This window comes from Panthera onca, chromosome D4, assembly GCF_046562875.1.
Source record: "Panthera onca isolate mPanOnc1 chromosome D4, mPanOnc1 haplotype 2, whole genome shotgun sequence".
In the NCBI taxonomy this organism is placed as follows: Eukaryota; Metazoa; Chordata; class Mammalia; order Carnivora; family Felidae; genus Panthera; species Panthera onca.
The window spans coordinates 46,138,687-46,151,540 of record NC_138351.1 but is presented as its reverse complement, the minus strand read 5'-3'; the positions used below and the strand labels follow the sequence as shown (position 1 = coordinate 46,151,540).

At 44.6% G+C, this 12,854-nt stretch overlaps 1 protein-coding gene across 4 annotated transcripts in view; it reads right to left on the bottom strand.

Annotated features, from left to right (window-relative positions):
• FOCAD (focadhesin) overlaps window positions 1–12,854 on the bottom strand; it is a 322,539-nt gene that overhangs the window by 78,191 nt on the left and 231,494 nt on the right. For all 4 annotated transcript variants that reach the window (XM_078436754.2, XM_078436756.2, XM_078436757.2 and 1 more), the window contains 2 exons: window positions 8,287–8,379; window positions 1,387–1,475 (listed from right to left, as the gene is read on the bottom strand). In XM_078436754.2, coding sequence (XP_078292880.2) covers window positions 1,387–1,475; window positions 8,287–8,379 — 182 coding nt within the window. The remainder of the gene's footprint in view (window positions 1–1,386; window positions 1,476–8,286; window positions 8,380–12,854) is intronic.

Genomic DNA, 12,854 nt, shown 5'->3' with positions numbered 1-12,854 from the left:
CCGATCACTAATTTTTCGTGTGCTTTGTCGGTTCCCTCTTCATCTACCCCATGTCTAAATGTTGAAGTGTTCTGAAGCTCTTCCCTCTGACCTTTTCTCTATCGCTACTCATTCCTTAGGTGATCTTATCCAGCAATCAGGATTTTAAACGCAGCTGATATGCTGATCATTCCCAAATTTCTATTTCTAGCCCTGATCTCACCCCCTAACTCTAGATTCATATCGTCAACAACATACCTGATTATCTCCAAAGTGGAGGTTTAATTATGTATCTGAGGCTTAGCAAGTTCCAAACCTGATTCTTCCCCTATGCAGACCTGCTTTTCTATCGTCGTCTGCATCTTAGTAAAGGGGAAGTCCATACTTTTCGTTATTCATGGTCAAAATCTTGGAGCTATCCTTGACATTCATCTATCACATTCTTCCTTCTGTCTCTATCTATTTTGGAGAATATAGTCAATATGCGACTATACATTCACCAAATTATCATTTTTAGAAGATGAAAGTCAAACTTTATGCAAAAGATCGTCACAAAGAGGAAGTGAAATCCAAAGTCTTAACCTCTAATTTTAAATTCAATGTCATAATGTTTTAAGCTGTGTTGCTATTTTTAAAATAAATCTAGAAAATGTCACTTAGAATAGAATTATGTAAATATACACACATGCACACGGAGCTCCTGCTTTTCTACATACGCCAATTATCAGTAAATAAATCTAAACTCAAGCAAGCTTTGAATAGATTTTTAGATTAAAGAAACCTGTGGCTGCAGGTAAAGCAATTTAGATTCTGGGCACTTTACCTAGATTTAGGCTGCTGCCACATTAATCTGACAAGGTTTTCTTCCTAGCCCATGTAACAATTTAAATTGCTTTTAATGTTCCAGCACTTACACATTTCTAGATAATACAGTGGGAATTCACCAGGGGATGTCTGCCAAAGAAATTAAAGCCCTGATGTGGTAAAGTTGCTCCTAATAATGAAGATGTCTTGGGGAGAGGGAGGGAGCATGGGAGCAGAGGGGTATTCCTCGACTAAATGTGAGTTAGGAAGACAATGGATTGAGTGGGGAAAACAGAATCTTTCACTTGAAAGCATATAAAATAATCAGTTATGGGGGGGGGGGGGCGGTGAAGGGAAAAGCAAACCATTTCCACGCTGCTGTAGAAAACAATTTAAAGAATAATTAAGATTTATGAATAAAACTCTACTTGTGATAGCCAGGGAGAGGGTGGAAAATCCACCTATCAGATTTTTGGCCTTTCCCCCTTCGGGCAGGTAGGTAAGTGACAATTCTCCGCACACGCCTTTAAAGCGGCCACGTTCTCCCTCATCGTTCATTCCGCACGGCGAGCACTCATTGCCAGCAGAACAGCATCCCCTTACCAGAGCCAGGCTGTGCCTTTTTTGTACTGCACCTCCTTGGGTCCTTCCTTCCCATGTTTCAACTGCAAATCCAGTTCTCCTATTCTGCCCTGCAGGACACACAGCATCAATCAGCATGCAGACCCCGTGGCCAAAATGACCCTGAAATTTCTTTGTAAGACACTGAGAACACACATAGCCTTTCTCAGTTGGCCTTTGACGTTCCTAATAAAACGTTAGATTATAAACAAGGATGTGTGAGGAGAGAGGATTCTATCACTGCTTTGGTATTTCAGCGCTCACCAAAGAAGTTTATCCTGGAGAAGCTGTGGGTTTGGGAAATTTAGTGCACAGCACTTCATTTGGGAAGATCTATTAAAAGCAGATTTGAATTCCAAAGGTCCGGTTAAAAAAAAAAAAAAAAGAAATCCCCTTTCTCATAATGATCTGTGTCCTCAGCGGATAATTTGAACTGACACTGTACCAAGACTGGGGTCTGAGCACCAGTATTGTAACAGAATGGTAGAAAAGGAGGGTAATCACATGACACGTAAGAGTCAGGTAATCTACAGGGGCGCCTGGGTAGCTCAGTTGGTTAACTGTCCAACTTCGTCTCAGGTCATGATCTCACAGTCCGTGGGCTTGAACCCCGCATCGGGCTCTGTGCTGACCATGCAGAGCCTGGAGGCTGCTTCGGATTCTGTGTCTCCCTCCTCTCTCTGCCCCTCCTCTGTTCATGCTCTGTCTCTGTCTCTCAAAAATAAATAAAAACGTTAAACAAATACTTTTTTTTAAAGATTCAGGTAATCTATAACCAAAGCTATTCTTAAACATCTGCACGTTGCATTTTTATTTCTTGAACTTATAAAAATTGGTACGTTCAGCTTCTACACATAATAAAAATGTAGCTACTCTTACCCCTTTAAGACCAAGACCTCCAGATAGTTATTGTTCTATTTTCTTTTACACTCAGGATCATTTTGATCAGCTTCTTTCCCCTCTAGTCTATCAACAATTACATTATTTAAATATACTGAAAATACTGGTTTATTGATGAGCCCTACATTGGACGAGAACTTCCTGTGCTTTGTGTTACTGAGTGATAGCTCCCACGCCATTTTCTTTTTTTTTTTTTTTTTAATTTTTTTTTTCAACGTTTTTTTTTTATTTATTTTTGGGACAGAGAGAGACAGAGCATGAACGGGGGAGGGGCAGAGAGAGAGGGAGACACAGAATTGGAAACAGGCTCCAGGCTCCGAGCCATCAGCCCAGAGCCTGACTCGGGGCTCGAACTCACAGACCGCGAGATCGTGACCTGGCTGAAGTCGGACGCTTAACCGACTGCGCCACCCAGGTGCCCCTCCCACGCCATTTTCAAAAGTGGTCGTACAGCCTGCGTTCTCACTAGCAGCCAATAAAAGTTGTAGCTACTCCACATTCTCACCAACAACTGGAATTGTCAGGCTCTGAATTGTTCCCGTTCGGGCAGGTGTGAAACGGTGTTCATTGTGGTTTTAATCTTCACTTCACCGTTTACCAAGGAGATGTGAAAACCTTTGCATACGTTCATTGACTTTTAGATTTCCTATTGGGCCCATTTTTTTATTGGCTGTCTTTTTCTTACTGATTTTAGAGTTCTAAGGTATGTTTCACAGAAGAAAAGTGTATATCCATATATACCCTAGAGGGAGAAGCAATACAGCTTGACGAGTAAAGGAGGTAGGCTCTGGAATCAGAATGCTTTGTTCTAAAGCCATGTCTACCTGCTTGCTGTATACATTCGGGCAAGTAACTTCACCTCTCTAAACTTCAATTTCCGCATTTGTAAAATGTACCTAACAACTATCTCGTGGCATTAGAGCATGTTAAATAACGTGCAGAAGTGTCTCTTTTGAGTAACTACCATTACCAGGTTTGTTGTTAACAACAACCAAAAAAATCCCACCTCCCTTTATCATCGTCTTATGAAATGATCTTTCATGAATATATATAAACTCTGTTACCACCAGTGCGTGAGCTCACTGAAGGCAAGGACTGTTTGTCAGTCTCAGGGGTCCTTGTACTTAGCACAATATTGATATTGGCCTCCCAGGGGGATAGGCAAAATAGAAAATCGTATTTATTGCCTGTCTCTGCTAGTTATGCTTCTTAAATTAGCCTCTTTACTCCTAGGAACATTTACTGGCCACAGTGCTTTTCCAAAAAAGATAAGCAGTAGGGAAGGAAAAGGCTAAAATCTGCTTAGAAATAAACTAAAAAACAAAAGAGCTTTGCAGTATCTGCACAGCCTATTGAAAAGACCTGCTTTTCTCTATCTCCGTAGCCATAACCCACTACACCATCGACTATAACTAAGTAAACTTCGTATTTCTTCTTCCAAAGTCTCTTGCTTCTCTCAACCCCCTCTTCTGGAAGGTCCTTCTCACCCTGTCCATGTTAGGCTGTTTATTCAGAAGCACTTTGCCCCCTAAGTGTCTGTCGGTCACTGAGGTGCAGAGGTGAGAGAGCCTCTCTGTCACCTCTGCTTCTGTGGTTAAGGGGCAAAACCACTCACTGGGGGAGAAGACACTGAAATGATCACCTGAATTGAGATTTCGGGATTGCCTGTAGATGCCGATTATTTATCGATCCTTCTTGCGTTTTTGTTAATCTTCAGCCTATGTAACCAAGAGCTTGCTGATTACAGTGAGTAATTTCACCTAGCTCCAAACCTACACATTAGAAACAAACATCTCTTACCCACGGTCAGAGAGAAATCTACCCGGGTCACCATTCCTGACCCTGGTTTTGATTTTCGATTATTTCACAGTTAGCTGACCAACTCAGGAAGCAAAAGTCTGCAGTCGGCCTGCTTTAGAATTCCTCTCTCTAGTCTGAGGTCATATTCACAAGAGCCCTTTATACAAAGGCTGGAGACCTTAACCAACTCAGCGTCCCACAGGGCATCAAGGGAAAGATGGCTATAGAGGCCTCCTTCCCAAAATGGACTCTGAATTGTCAATCACTTGTGTCTACCTATGTTTCCCAACCATAGTGATGTTGTGTGGACCATACTGATACGCTTAAAATGCAAAATCCGACGTTCTCGTGGAAAAAAATTAGACGAGGCTGGACGTCGATGCCCAGGCAGAAGCCACCTGTGGTGTCCAAATCTCAAACTTACCCCCATCACAATCAAACCCCCAGGAAATAAGGCAGAATGTATCTTCCGGCATATCTCTTAGGCTTAACTGAGTAAAACATGCGCCTCCTCTAAATGATCCTCTGGTTTAATGCTACAAAATATGTTGAGCACCAGATGGAAGTAACTGTAACTCTTGTACAGAAGAAGTATCCTCCAGGGCAGAAATTCTTGATATAGACTGGGAGTCTGGCACGGTTGCTCTAATTCTAAGATACCATAGATTCTGTTGAAGTGTGGGGGCCTGTTTCAAAAAACTCAAACACTTAATATGCATCCGTGTGCATGTTGCCTAAAAAGCTTCCCTGTACCTTCAAATCATACTGAAAATCTTAAAGCCTATACTTTCAGTTTCATTTCTTTGGTAACCTGTTCTCAGTGGAACTGGACCTAACCAGAAATGCAAAGTAGAAGGATCTTTTTTTTTTTTAATTAAAAAAAAAAAAACTGTTTTAACGTTTATTTGTTATTGAAAGACAGAGAGAGAGAGAGACAGAGCATGAGCAGGGGAGGGGCAGAGAGAGGAGACACAGAATCCGAAGCAGGCTCCAGGCTCCGGGCTGTCAGCACAGAGCCCGACGCGGGGCTCGAACTCATAAACTGCGAGATCATGACCTGAGCTGAGGTCAGACACTTAACCGACTGAGCCACCCAGGCACCCCTAAAGTAGAAGGATTTTAAATGATAAATAAGCAGAGAGGCACGCTATCACCCACCACAGGAGAAAGGCAGGATAACTGACGTGCATCCCTAAAAATACTCAGCTGGCTTTTCATGCATAGCCCTATCCTTTAAAATATTACACCGATTTGCATTATTTGTTGTTGCAACGAATGACAGTGCCAGGGAAAGCGCATGCTGCAGTGGAAAAGGCTGAGGCTCAGGGGTCACAGACAAATCCTGGTGTAAGTTTCAGTTCCTTCTCAGGGGCCCAGTGGTTTCTGCCTATTGGGGTTTGTACCACTGCCTTGCTTTCCTAGCTAACCCTGCTTTTTCACCTGTAATCCCATCATACATGGGGTTAACAACACCCACTTCAAAGGGTTTCTGTAAAGATTCATTGAAATAATATGTTAAGTGTTGGACACACACTAGTGACTCAATAAATGGTAGCTCTTATTATAAGATAAAAACGTTTTCTTTTTTTAAATCAACTGTAAGTCATCTGCATGAGTTATACCATAATCCTGTTCGATTTAGCCTTCCTTATGCCGAGAGCTAAATAAAATTCTCAGTTCATTCTGCGGGAGGAGGAGTTATTCTTGCCTTCTTTCTCTGGGCGCCCGTAGGACTTTGCACATCCTCTGTTAAAGCCTCAGAGATGTTGTACCAACATTGCTGATGGACATGTCAGTCTCCCACACTGGCCTGGGAGCTCACTGATAGGAAGGAACGCTTTATTCTCCTTGGTACCCCACGCACCCCGCACAGAGCCTGGCCAAAGGTGCGCCACAAATGTTTACTGAAGGAAAACACTGCAAAATTGCGTAGAGAAAAGGCGATGGGAGAAAAAGTGCCTACTCTGGCCTGCACTCTCACTCTTCTTGAATAAAAACTATAAGTGGTTTCAGGGTGTGTATGAGTAACACAAAATCCTTCACTCACACACCTACTCAAAACTGAGTGCCCAGATGCCACCCAGGACAAAAGAGGCGTGGAAGCCGAGCCAAAGGAGATCGTGGTTCTAAAAGAACATCTTTAAAATGTGGACTCCGGGGGCGCCTGGGTGGCTCAGTCCGTTAAGCGTCCGACTTCAGCTCAGGTCACGATCTCGCGGTCCGTGAGTTTGAGCTCCACGTCCGGCTCTGGGCTAATGGCTCAGAGCCTGGAGCCTTCTTCCGATTCTGTGTCTTCCTCTCTCTCCGCCCCTCCCCTGTTCATGCGCTCTCTCTGTCTCAAAAATAAATAAACGTTAAAAAAATAATAATAAAATGTGGACTCCAGTGTAGTTTGGGGAACCATCTAAAACACTGCTGCTCAGAGTGTAGCTGACAGAGTAACTATGTTGAAATTACCCGACAGCTTGTTCAGGTTCCTGGTCCCCTCCTCAGTTCTGATGAATCAGAACCTCCGAAGATGCATCACTGTTTTATACATCTTAGACTCAATAAAATATGTTGCAGCAAATTTTCAATTTGAGAACACCCATGCTAAAATGCTTAATCATTCTTTCCCCATCTCCTTCCCACTCTTCCCCCCTCCATCTTTAAAAAATAATTTTTGCGGGGCGCCTGGGTGGCGCAGTCGGTTAAGCGTCCGACTTCAGCCAGGTCACGATCTCGCGGTCCGTGAGTTCGAGCCCCGCGTCAGGCTCTGGGCTGATGGCTCGGAGCCTGGAGCCTGTTTCCGATTCTGTGTCTCCCTCTCTCTCTGCCCCTCCCCTGTTCATGCTCTGTCTCTCTCTGTCCCAAAAATAAATAAAAAAAAAAAAAAAAAAAAAAAAAAAAAAAAAAAAATTTTTGGGGGGGCGCCTGGGTGGCTCAGTCGGTTGAGCTTCCGACTTCAGCTCAGGTCACGATCTCGCGGTCTGTGAGTTCGAGCCCCGCGTCAGGCTTTGGGCTGACAGCTCAGAGCCTGGAGCCTGCTTCGGATTCTGTGTCTCCCACTCTCTCTCTGCCCCTCCCCTTCTCAAGCTCTGTCTCACTCTCTCTCTCTATCAAAAATAAACATTAAAAAAAATTTTTTTTAATAAAATTTATTTATTTTTAATAAATAAATAAAGCGGGGGAGGGGCAGAGAGAGAGAGGGAGACACAGAATCCAAAGCAGGTTCCAGGCTATGAGCTGTCAGCACAGAGCCCGACGCGCGGCTCGAACCCACGGACTGTGAGATCGTGACCTGAGCTGAAGTCGGACACTTAACCGACTGAGCCACCCAGGCGCCCCGAAATAAATAAAATCTTTAAAAGGGGCAGGGGGGGTCTAAGATAGCACAGTGGAGGGGCATGTAATCCAGTTTTGGAGGGGTGGGCCTCATAGATGCCATCTTAGATAAAATGATCTAAAGAATAAGTAGAAATCAGGTGGGCCTTGAGGGAATGGCAGTTCCTGTTACAGAAGGAACAGTGTGTAAAAGTCAAGAGGTTAGGGTAGACGTGCTGGGTTTGGGAAACAAAGAGGTTTAGCAAGGCTGAAACTCAAAATTCAGGGGAAGGGTTAAGAGATAAGGCTGGAGTTGTAAACGAGGCCAGCCCGAGGAGGCACAGGAACAAGGGAGACGATGAACTCCGTCTGGGAAACGCTTACGTCAAGGTGCTATGGGACAGCCACGGGGGTCACCTGGGCCATCTAGGAGATCTCCGGAAGCAGCAGGATGGAGGAGAGGAGCACCCGAGAGGGAGCTCCGGACAGGCCACAGGGGGAAGACATCAATATTTAAGCCTGACGTGCAGCTGGGGGCCTGAGGGGCTCAGTCGGTTGAAGTGTGTGTGACTCTTGACTTCGGCTCGGGCCATGAGCTCACGGTTCGTGAGATGGAGCCCCCGTCGGGCTCCGTGCTGAGTGTGGGGTCTGCTTGGGATTCTCTCTCTCTCCCTCTCCCCCACTTGCTTTCTGTCTCCCTCTCTCAAAGTCAACATTTGAAAAAACTGAGTACCATTATGTACATAACTCACATTCTTTTACGAGCAAAAATAAGCACTGCGTTGTCCTAAGGGCTTTTATATTAAATACGTGTTGGCAGTGAAATGTGAGATACAAAGGAGACACTCGCTATGGCAAAGGATCCTACGGTCCCCTTACCTGTAAAATGGCATGGTAGGCTCGACTCATATACGCCAGCCAGGCCTGTGGCAGGAAAATCGCACGGTGCCACTCAGAAAGCTGGATGTGAACCTGCGGGGGAAAAACACACCACCACGTAAGTTAGACTATGCGGTATGAAAGCAGAATGAAATTCTTCCCTTCCCCTTATTTAAATGATTTAGATCCTAAAAACAAACCGAATGAGTCTAGGATCAGAACCACAAATAAGATCTTTTGGCTGCTTTCAAAGGAGAAGGGTTTCGAGCCCTGTAAAGACAAAATAAAAGCAGCCTGGAATTTTCTAAATTAAAGCAAGGAGAATTCTACAACAGTAACAAGTCAGGACGCGTGCGTAATACAAACGTGTCCCTGAAAGTTAGGGGGAAACCCTGCGAAGCCTCTTGCCAGTGTCAGGAAACCAGGTATCGTCTAGCCAATCCCCCCCCCCCCCCCCCCGCCCCCCCGCCGACCATTTTCAATGAAAATAAATATTGCTCACATCCCGGATTTCCAATAGGACAGTTTCGGAAGTAATGACCTGAAAGGGGCGACGGAAACATCACGCGTAGAAACCACGACAGCAAGAGGTGCAAACGGACAAGTGCACGGGGCAACCGGGCACACCGCTAGACCGGCGCCCTTTCATCAGGGTGGGTGAACAAGAGGAAGAAGGTATGTGCCAACACCGAAGCCTTGTTTCTGAAGAGAGGCCCAGACAAAACATCGGGTTTTCATAGTCATTTCTGTTTCTCCCCATTAGTACAAGGCTATCTTGCAACAAATCTTCCCAAGGCCTGCTTCTGTTAAAGGAAGATCGCTCAAGAACAACAGTCAGCGTGCATCGCGTTTCACATTTCCTGTAGCTCATCTCATCCAAACCCCAACACCTGAAACGTCAGCGTGGGTCCCACAGACCAAAGACGATGACAAACAACCAGGCAGGCAAGTGTCCACAGAATTGCCCCAGAATCATGATAACTGGGAGTGTGTTAAGGAGATTTTGCTGTATTAGAGGAATTAATTTTCTCAAGGGCTTTGTGATAGGGAAGCGAAGAGCCTCTCTGAATACAGCTCATCCCCAGGGCCTCTGGTATTTTCTGTAATCCCAGTCTTAGTGCGGGCCTACTATACACAAGCTACTACGAAAGGGCTCTGAGGATTATCTTTTTTTTTTAATTTTTTTTTTAATGTTTATTCATTTTTGAGACAGGGCATGAGTGGGGGAGGGGCAGAGAGAGAGAGAGAGAGAGAGAGAGAGAGAGGGAGGGAGGGAGAGAGAGAGAGACAGCATCTGAAGCAGGCTCTAGGCTCTGAGCTGTCAGCAAAGAGCCTGATGCAGGGCTCAAACTCACAGACCACGACATCTATCATGACCTGAGCGGAGGTCGGACACTTAACCGACGGAGCCACCCAGGTGCCCCAAGGCTAGGATTATCAACCGATCTATGTCTGCAGAGACCTTTCTAGCGGGAGAGTCAAAAATGGGCACAGTCAGGTTATAAGGCCAAAGTATGAGGAACCCACGAGAATGAGAAGAACAAAGAACATTAACTCTGTCTGCTACCACTTCTCATTCCACCACGGTTTAAAAAAAATTCTTTTTGATATTCAGACAGTATGAAAAAGATACAACATGAAATGAACTTTAAACAAAATGATAAAGACAGGTGTCTTCTTTTTCTGATTAAGTACTCACTGCATCGAGTAGGGTAGGGGGAGCCAGGTCACTATGTCAACAAAAATCCTTGAAGGGGCAGGCCCAGGGCCCTCTCTTGTTATCCAGGAAGGAGACTACAACCTAGGCCGCATTTCCAGCTGGAGAGGCATTAATCAGTCCTTGGCCCTGCTCTCTTGTTTCCAAAATGTGGGGAATTTTCCTATCGATTCCATTTCCGTTTCATAAAGTACATTAACTATCAAGTCCTATTTCGAGACCCGGATTTAACAGAGAGAACGCTCAAACACCGCAACCAAAACTTTTTTCTCTTCTCTCAGAGCCTCAAAATAGTTCAGTATTTTCCTGCCAAAGGATCCATGGACATCACTGCACTACTGAGAATATCCACGGTCTCAGCAAATTGCCAAAAAGAGCACTGGATGTTTCTGGAAGGACAATGGTCGCAATTGCTTCTCAAACCTGAGTTAAAAAAGGAAAGTATTATGGGAAAAAATGTGAAGGAAAATGAGCAGATCAAACGTTGAGCTTCTAAGGGCAAAAGCACTCATGCCCGGAAACCTGTTTAAAAGGAGGTTAGAAACTGAAGGTGAAAGCCAGTACTCCAGCTGCCACTCCAACCACATCTGAAGGTGGGTGCGGGGACACAGCAGAAAGCGTGAGCCCACACCCCAGCCTGAACTACTCATGTTTTAATGAGATTATACGCAGTCTCGGGGTTCTCTGGAGTCAGCCGTGAATAAATCTCCTTAAAAATGCACTCTCTTGCTCTTTCCCTTACTCAAGAGAAACTTAGGGAAACAGTTTAAAGTGAGTCGTGCTCTTACACGCCGGTCGTGTCACACGCAAAAGAGACTTCCTTGACCATTTTTAACAAAAACACATTTTAGGAGGCTACTCTAATTCAATGTATAGCCACCCAGGTAGGTTATTGATCCTCGGCTGAAAAATACAATTAGCATTTCTAAAGTATGAAAAGTATGTCTAATTTGCTACAACTTTGAGAAGTCTCTGAAGGAAATCCAATCGACAAAATTAACCGCAAATCATGAACTTGCAACCTCATCATGCGGCGGATGGTAAAGCAGGGCGCTCAACCACCGTGGCCAAGTTGCAATGGATGTGAAATTTACTTTTGCTTTAACTACGTATACCCGTGCAATGACAGGTGTCTGATGGGACTGTTGACATGAGCAGGTTCTATGATCTGGGGATGACTAAGAGTTTCTAGGTGGAAGAGGTAGTAAGTATAATGAAACGTTACACTTGTGCCTAAAAAGAGACCACGTTAGAGAAACAGACACAAGTAGGGGACGGGGGAGGACACTGGGGTGAGGGCAGGGACGGGAGCACATTACAGGACTAAATATAAATCGGGTTGTCAGGGTAGACCTCGCTGAGAAGGTGAAGCCTGAATGAAGACCTGAATGCAATGAAGATACAAACACCCAGATAAGGCGGCGCCTACTCAGTGGGCTCAGCATTTGACTCGATTTTGGCTTGAGTCACGATCCCAGGGTCATGGGATCGAGCCCCGTGTCAGACTCTGTGCTAAGCATGGACCCTGCTTATGACTCTCTCACTCTCTCTCTCTCTCATGCTCTTTCTCTCTCTAAAAAAAAAAAAAAAAAAAAAGGAAAAACCCAGGTAAGGGCTGATGGGAATGTAAAACAGTTCAGTTATTATGGAAAACAGGTCATTCCTCCAAAAAGTCAAACATAGAATTACCCTTTGACCCAGCAATTCCAATCCTACGTATATACCCAAAAGAATCGAAACCATGTATTCAAACAAACACTGCACATGAATGTGCATGACAGCACTTTCACAATTAGCCAAAAGGTAGAAAGAACCCACACATTCAATGAATGAATGAATGAAATATATCTACAATGGACTATTCAGCCATAAAAAGGAATGGCATACAGATGCACGCTAGAATGTAGATGAACTGTGAAAACATTTACGTGAAAGAGAAAGAAGCCAGACACAAAGGTCGCATACTATATGATTCTATTTATATGATATATCCAGAGTAGGTAATCCATACAGACAGAAAGCAAATTAGTGGTTGTCAGGGGAGGGGAAGAGAGAGGGGAAGGAAAGAAGGGAGGGAGAAATGGGAAGTGAGAGTTTGATGCACACAGGGTCTCACTGGAGGGGGATGAAAATGTTCTGGAACTAGCTAGAGGTGATGGTTTGCACACTGTGACTACACTAAATACCACTGCGTTAAGCTTTGAAGGTGTTAGTTTTACGTTATGTGAATTTTGCCTCGATTGAAAACACACAAACACACAAGGTAAGGCAAAAGTCCTACAGCAAGCCCATGGCTAACCTGTCTGAGGAACACATAGAAGGCCAGTGTAACCAACCAACCAACCATCACAGACAGAGTGAGAGAGAGAGAAGGTCGGCAAATTAACAGGGCACTCAGGGAATGCAGGGAAGTGACTTCGAGGTCACGTTCCAGGACTTGTGTTAGTATTCTTAGGAAAGGGGGAGCCATTACAAGGTTTTGGGAAGAATGACATGACATAGTGAATAGTGTAGAAGATCATGGTGACTGCTACGTTGAGAACAGACTGTAGGGGGCAAAGGTCAGAGCAGAGACACGTCCTCGCAGGCTACTGCAACCATCCGGGTACGAGAGAACTATGGCTCAGAGGTGCGTCCGCAACCTGCAGGATACTAGTTTTCGAATATTTACCCATATAATTCTTCCACTCACCCCAAATGTTCAGTAAAATGCCAAGACATAAAACAGAAAATAGGTAAAACTTGTCTCAGTGAAGTGAGGAGGAAGGCTGGGGGCTTGGTGTTCAGCCCTCTTGCTCATTGGATGCGACTGGTAAAGGTCCCTGAGATGCCTGAAAACACAGCTTTAACT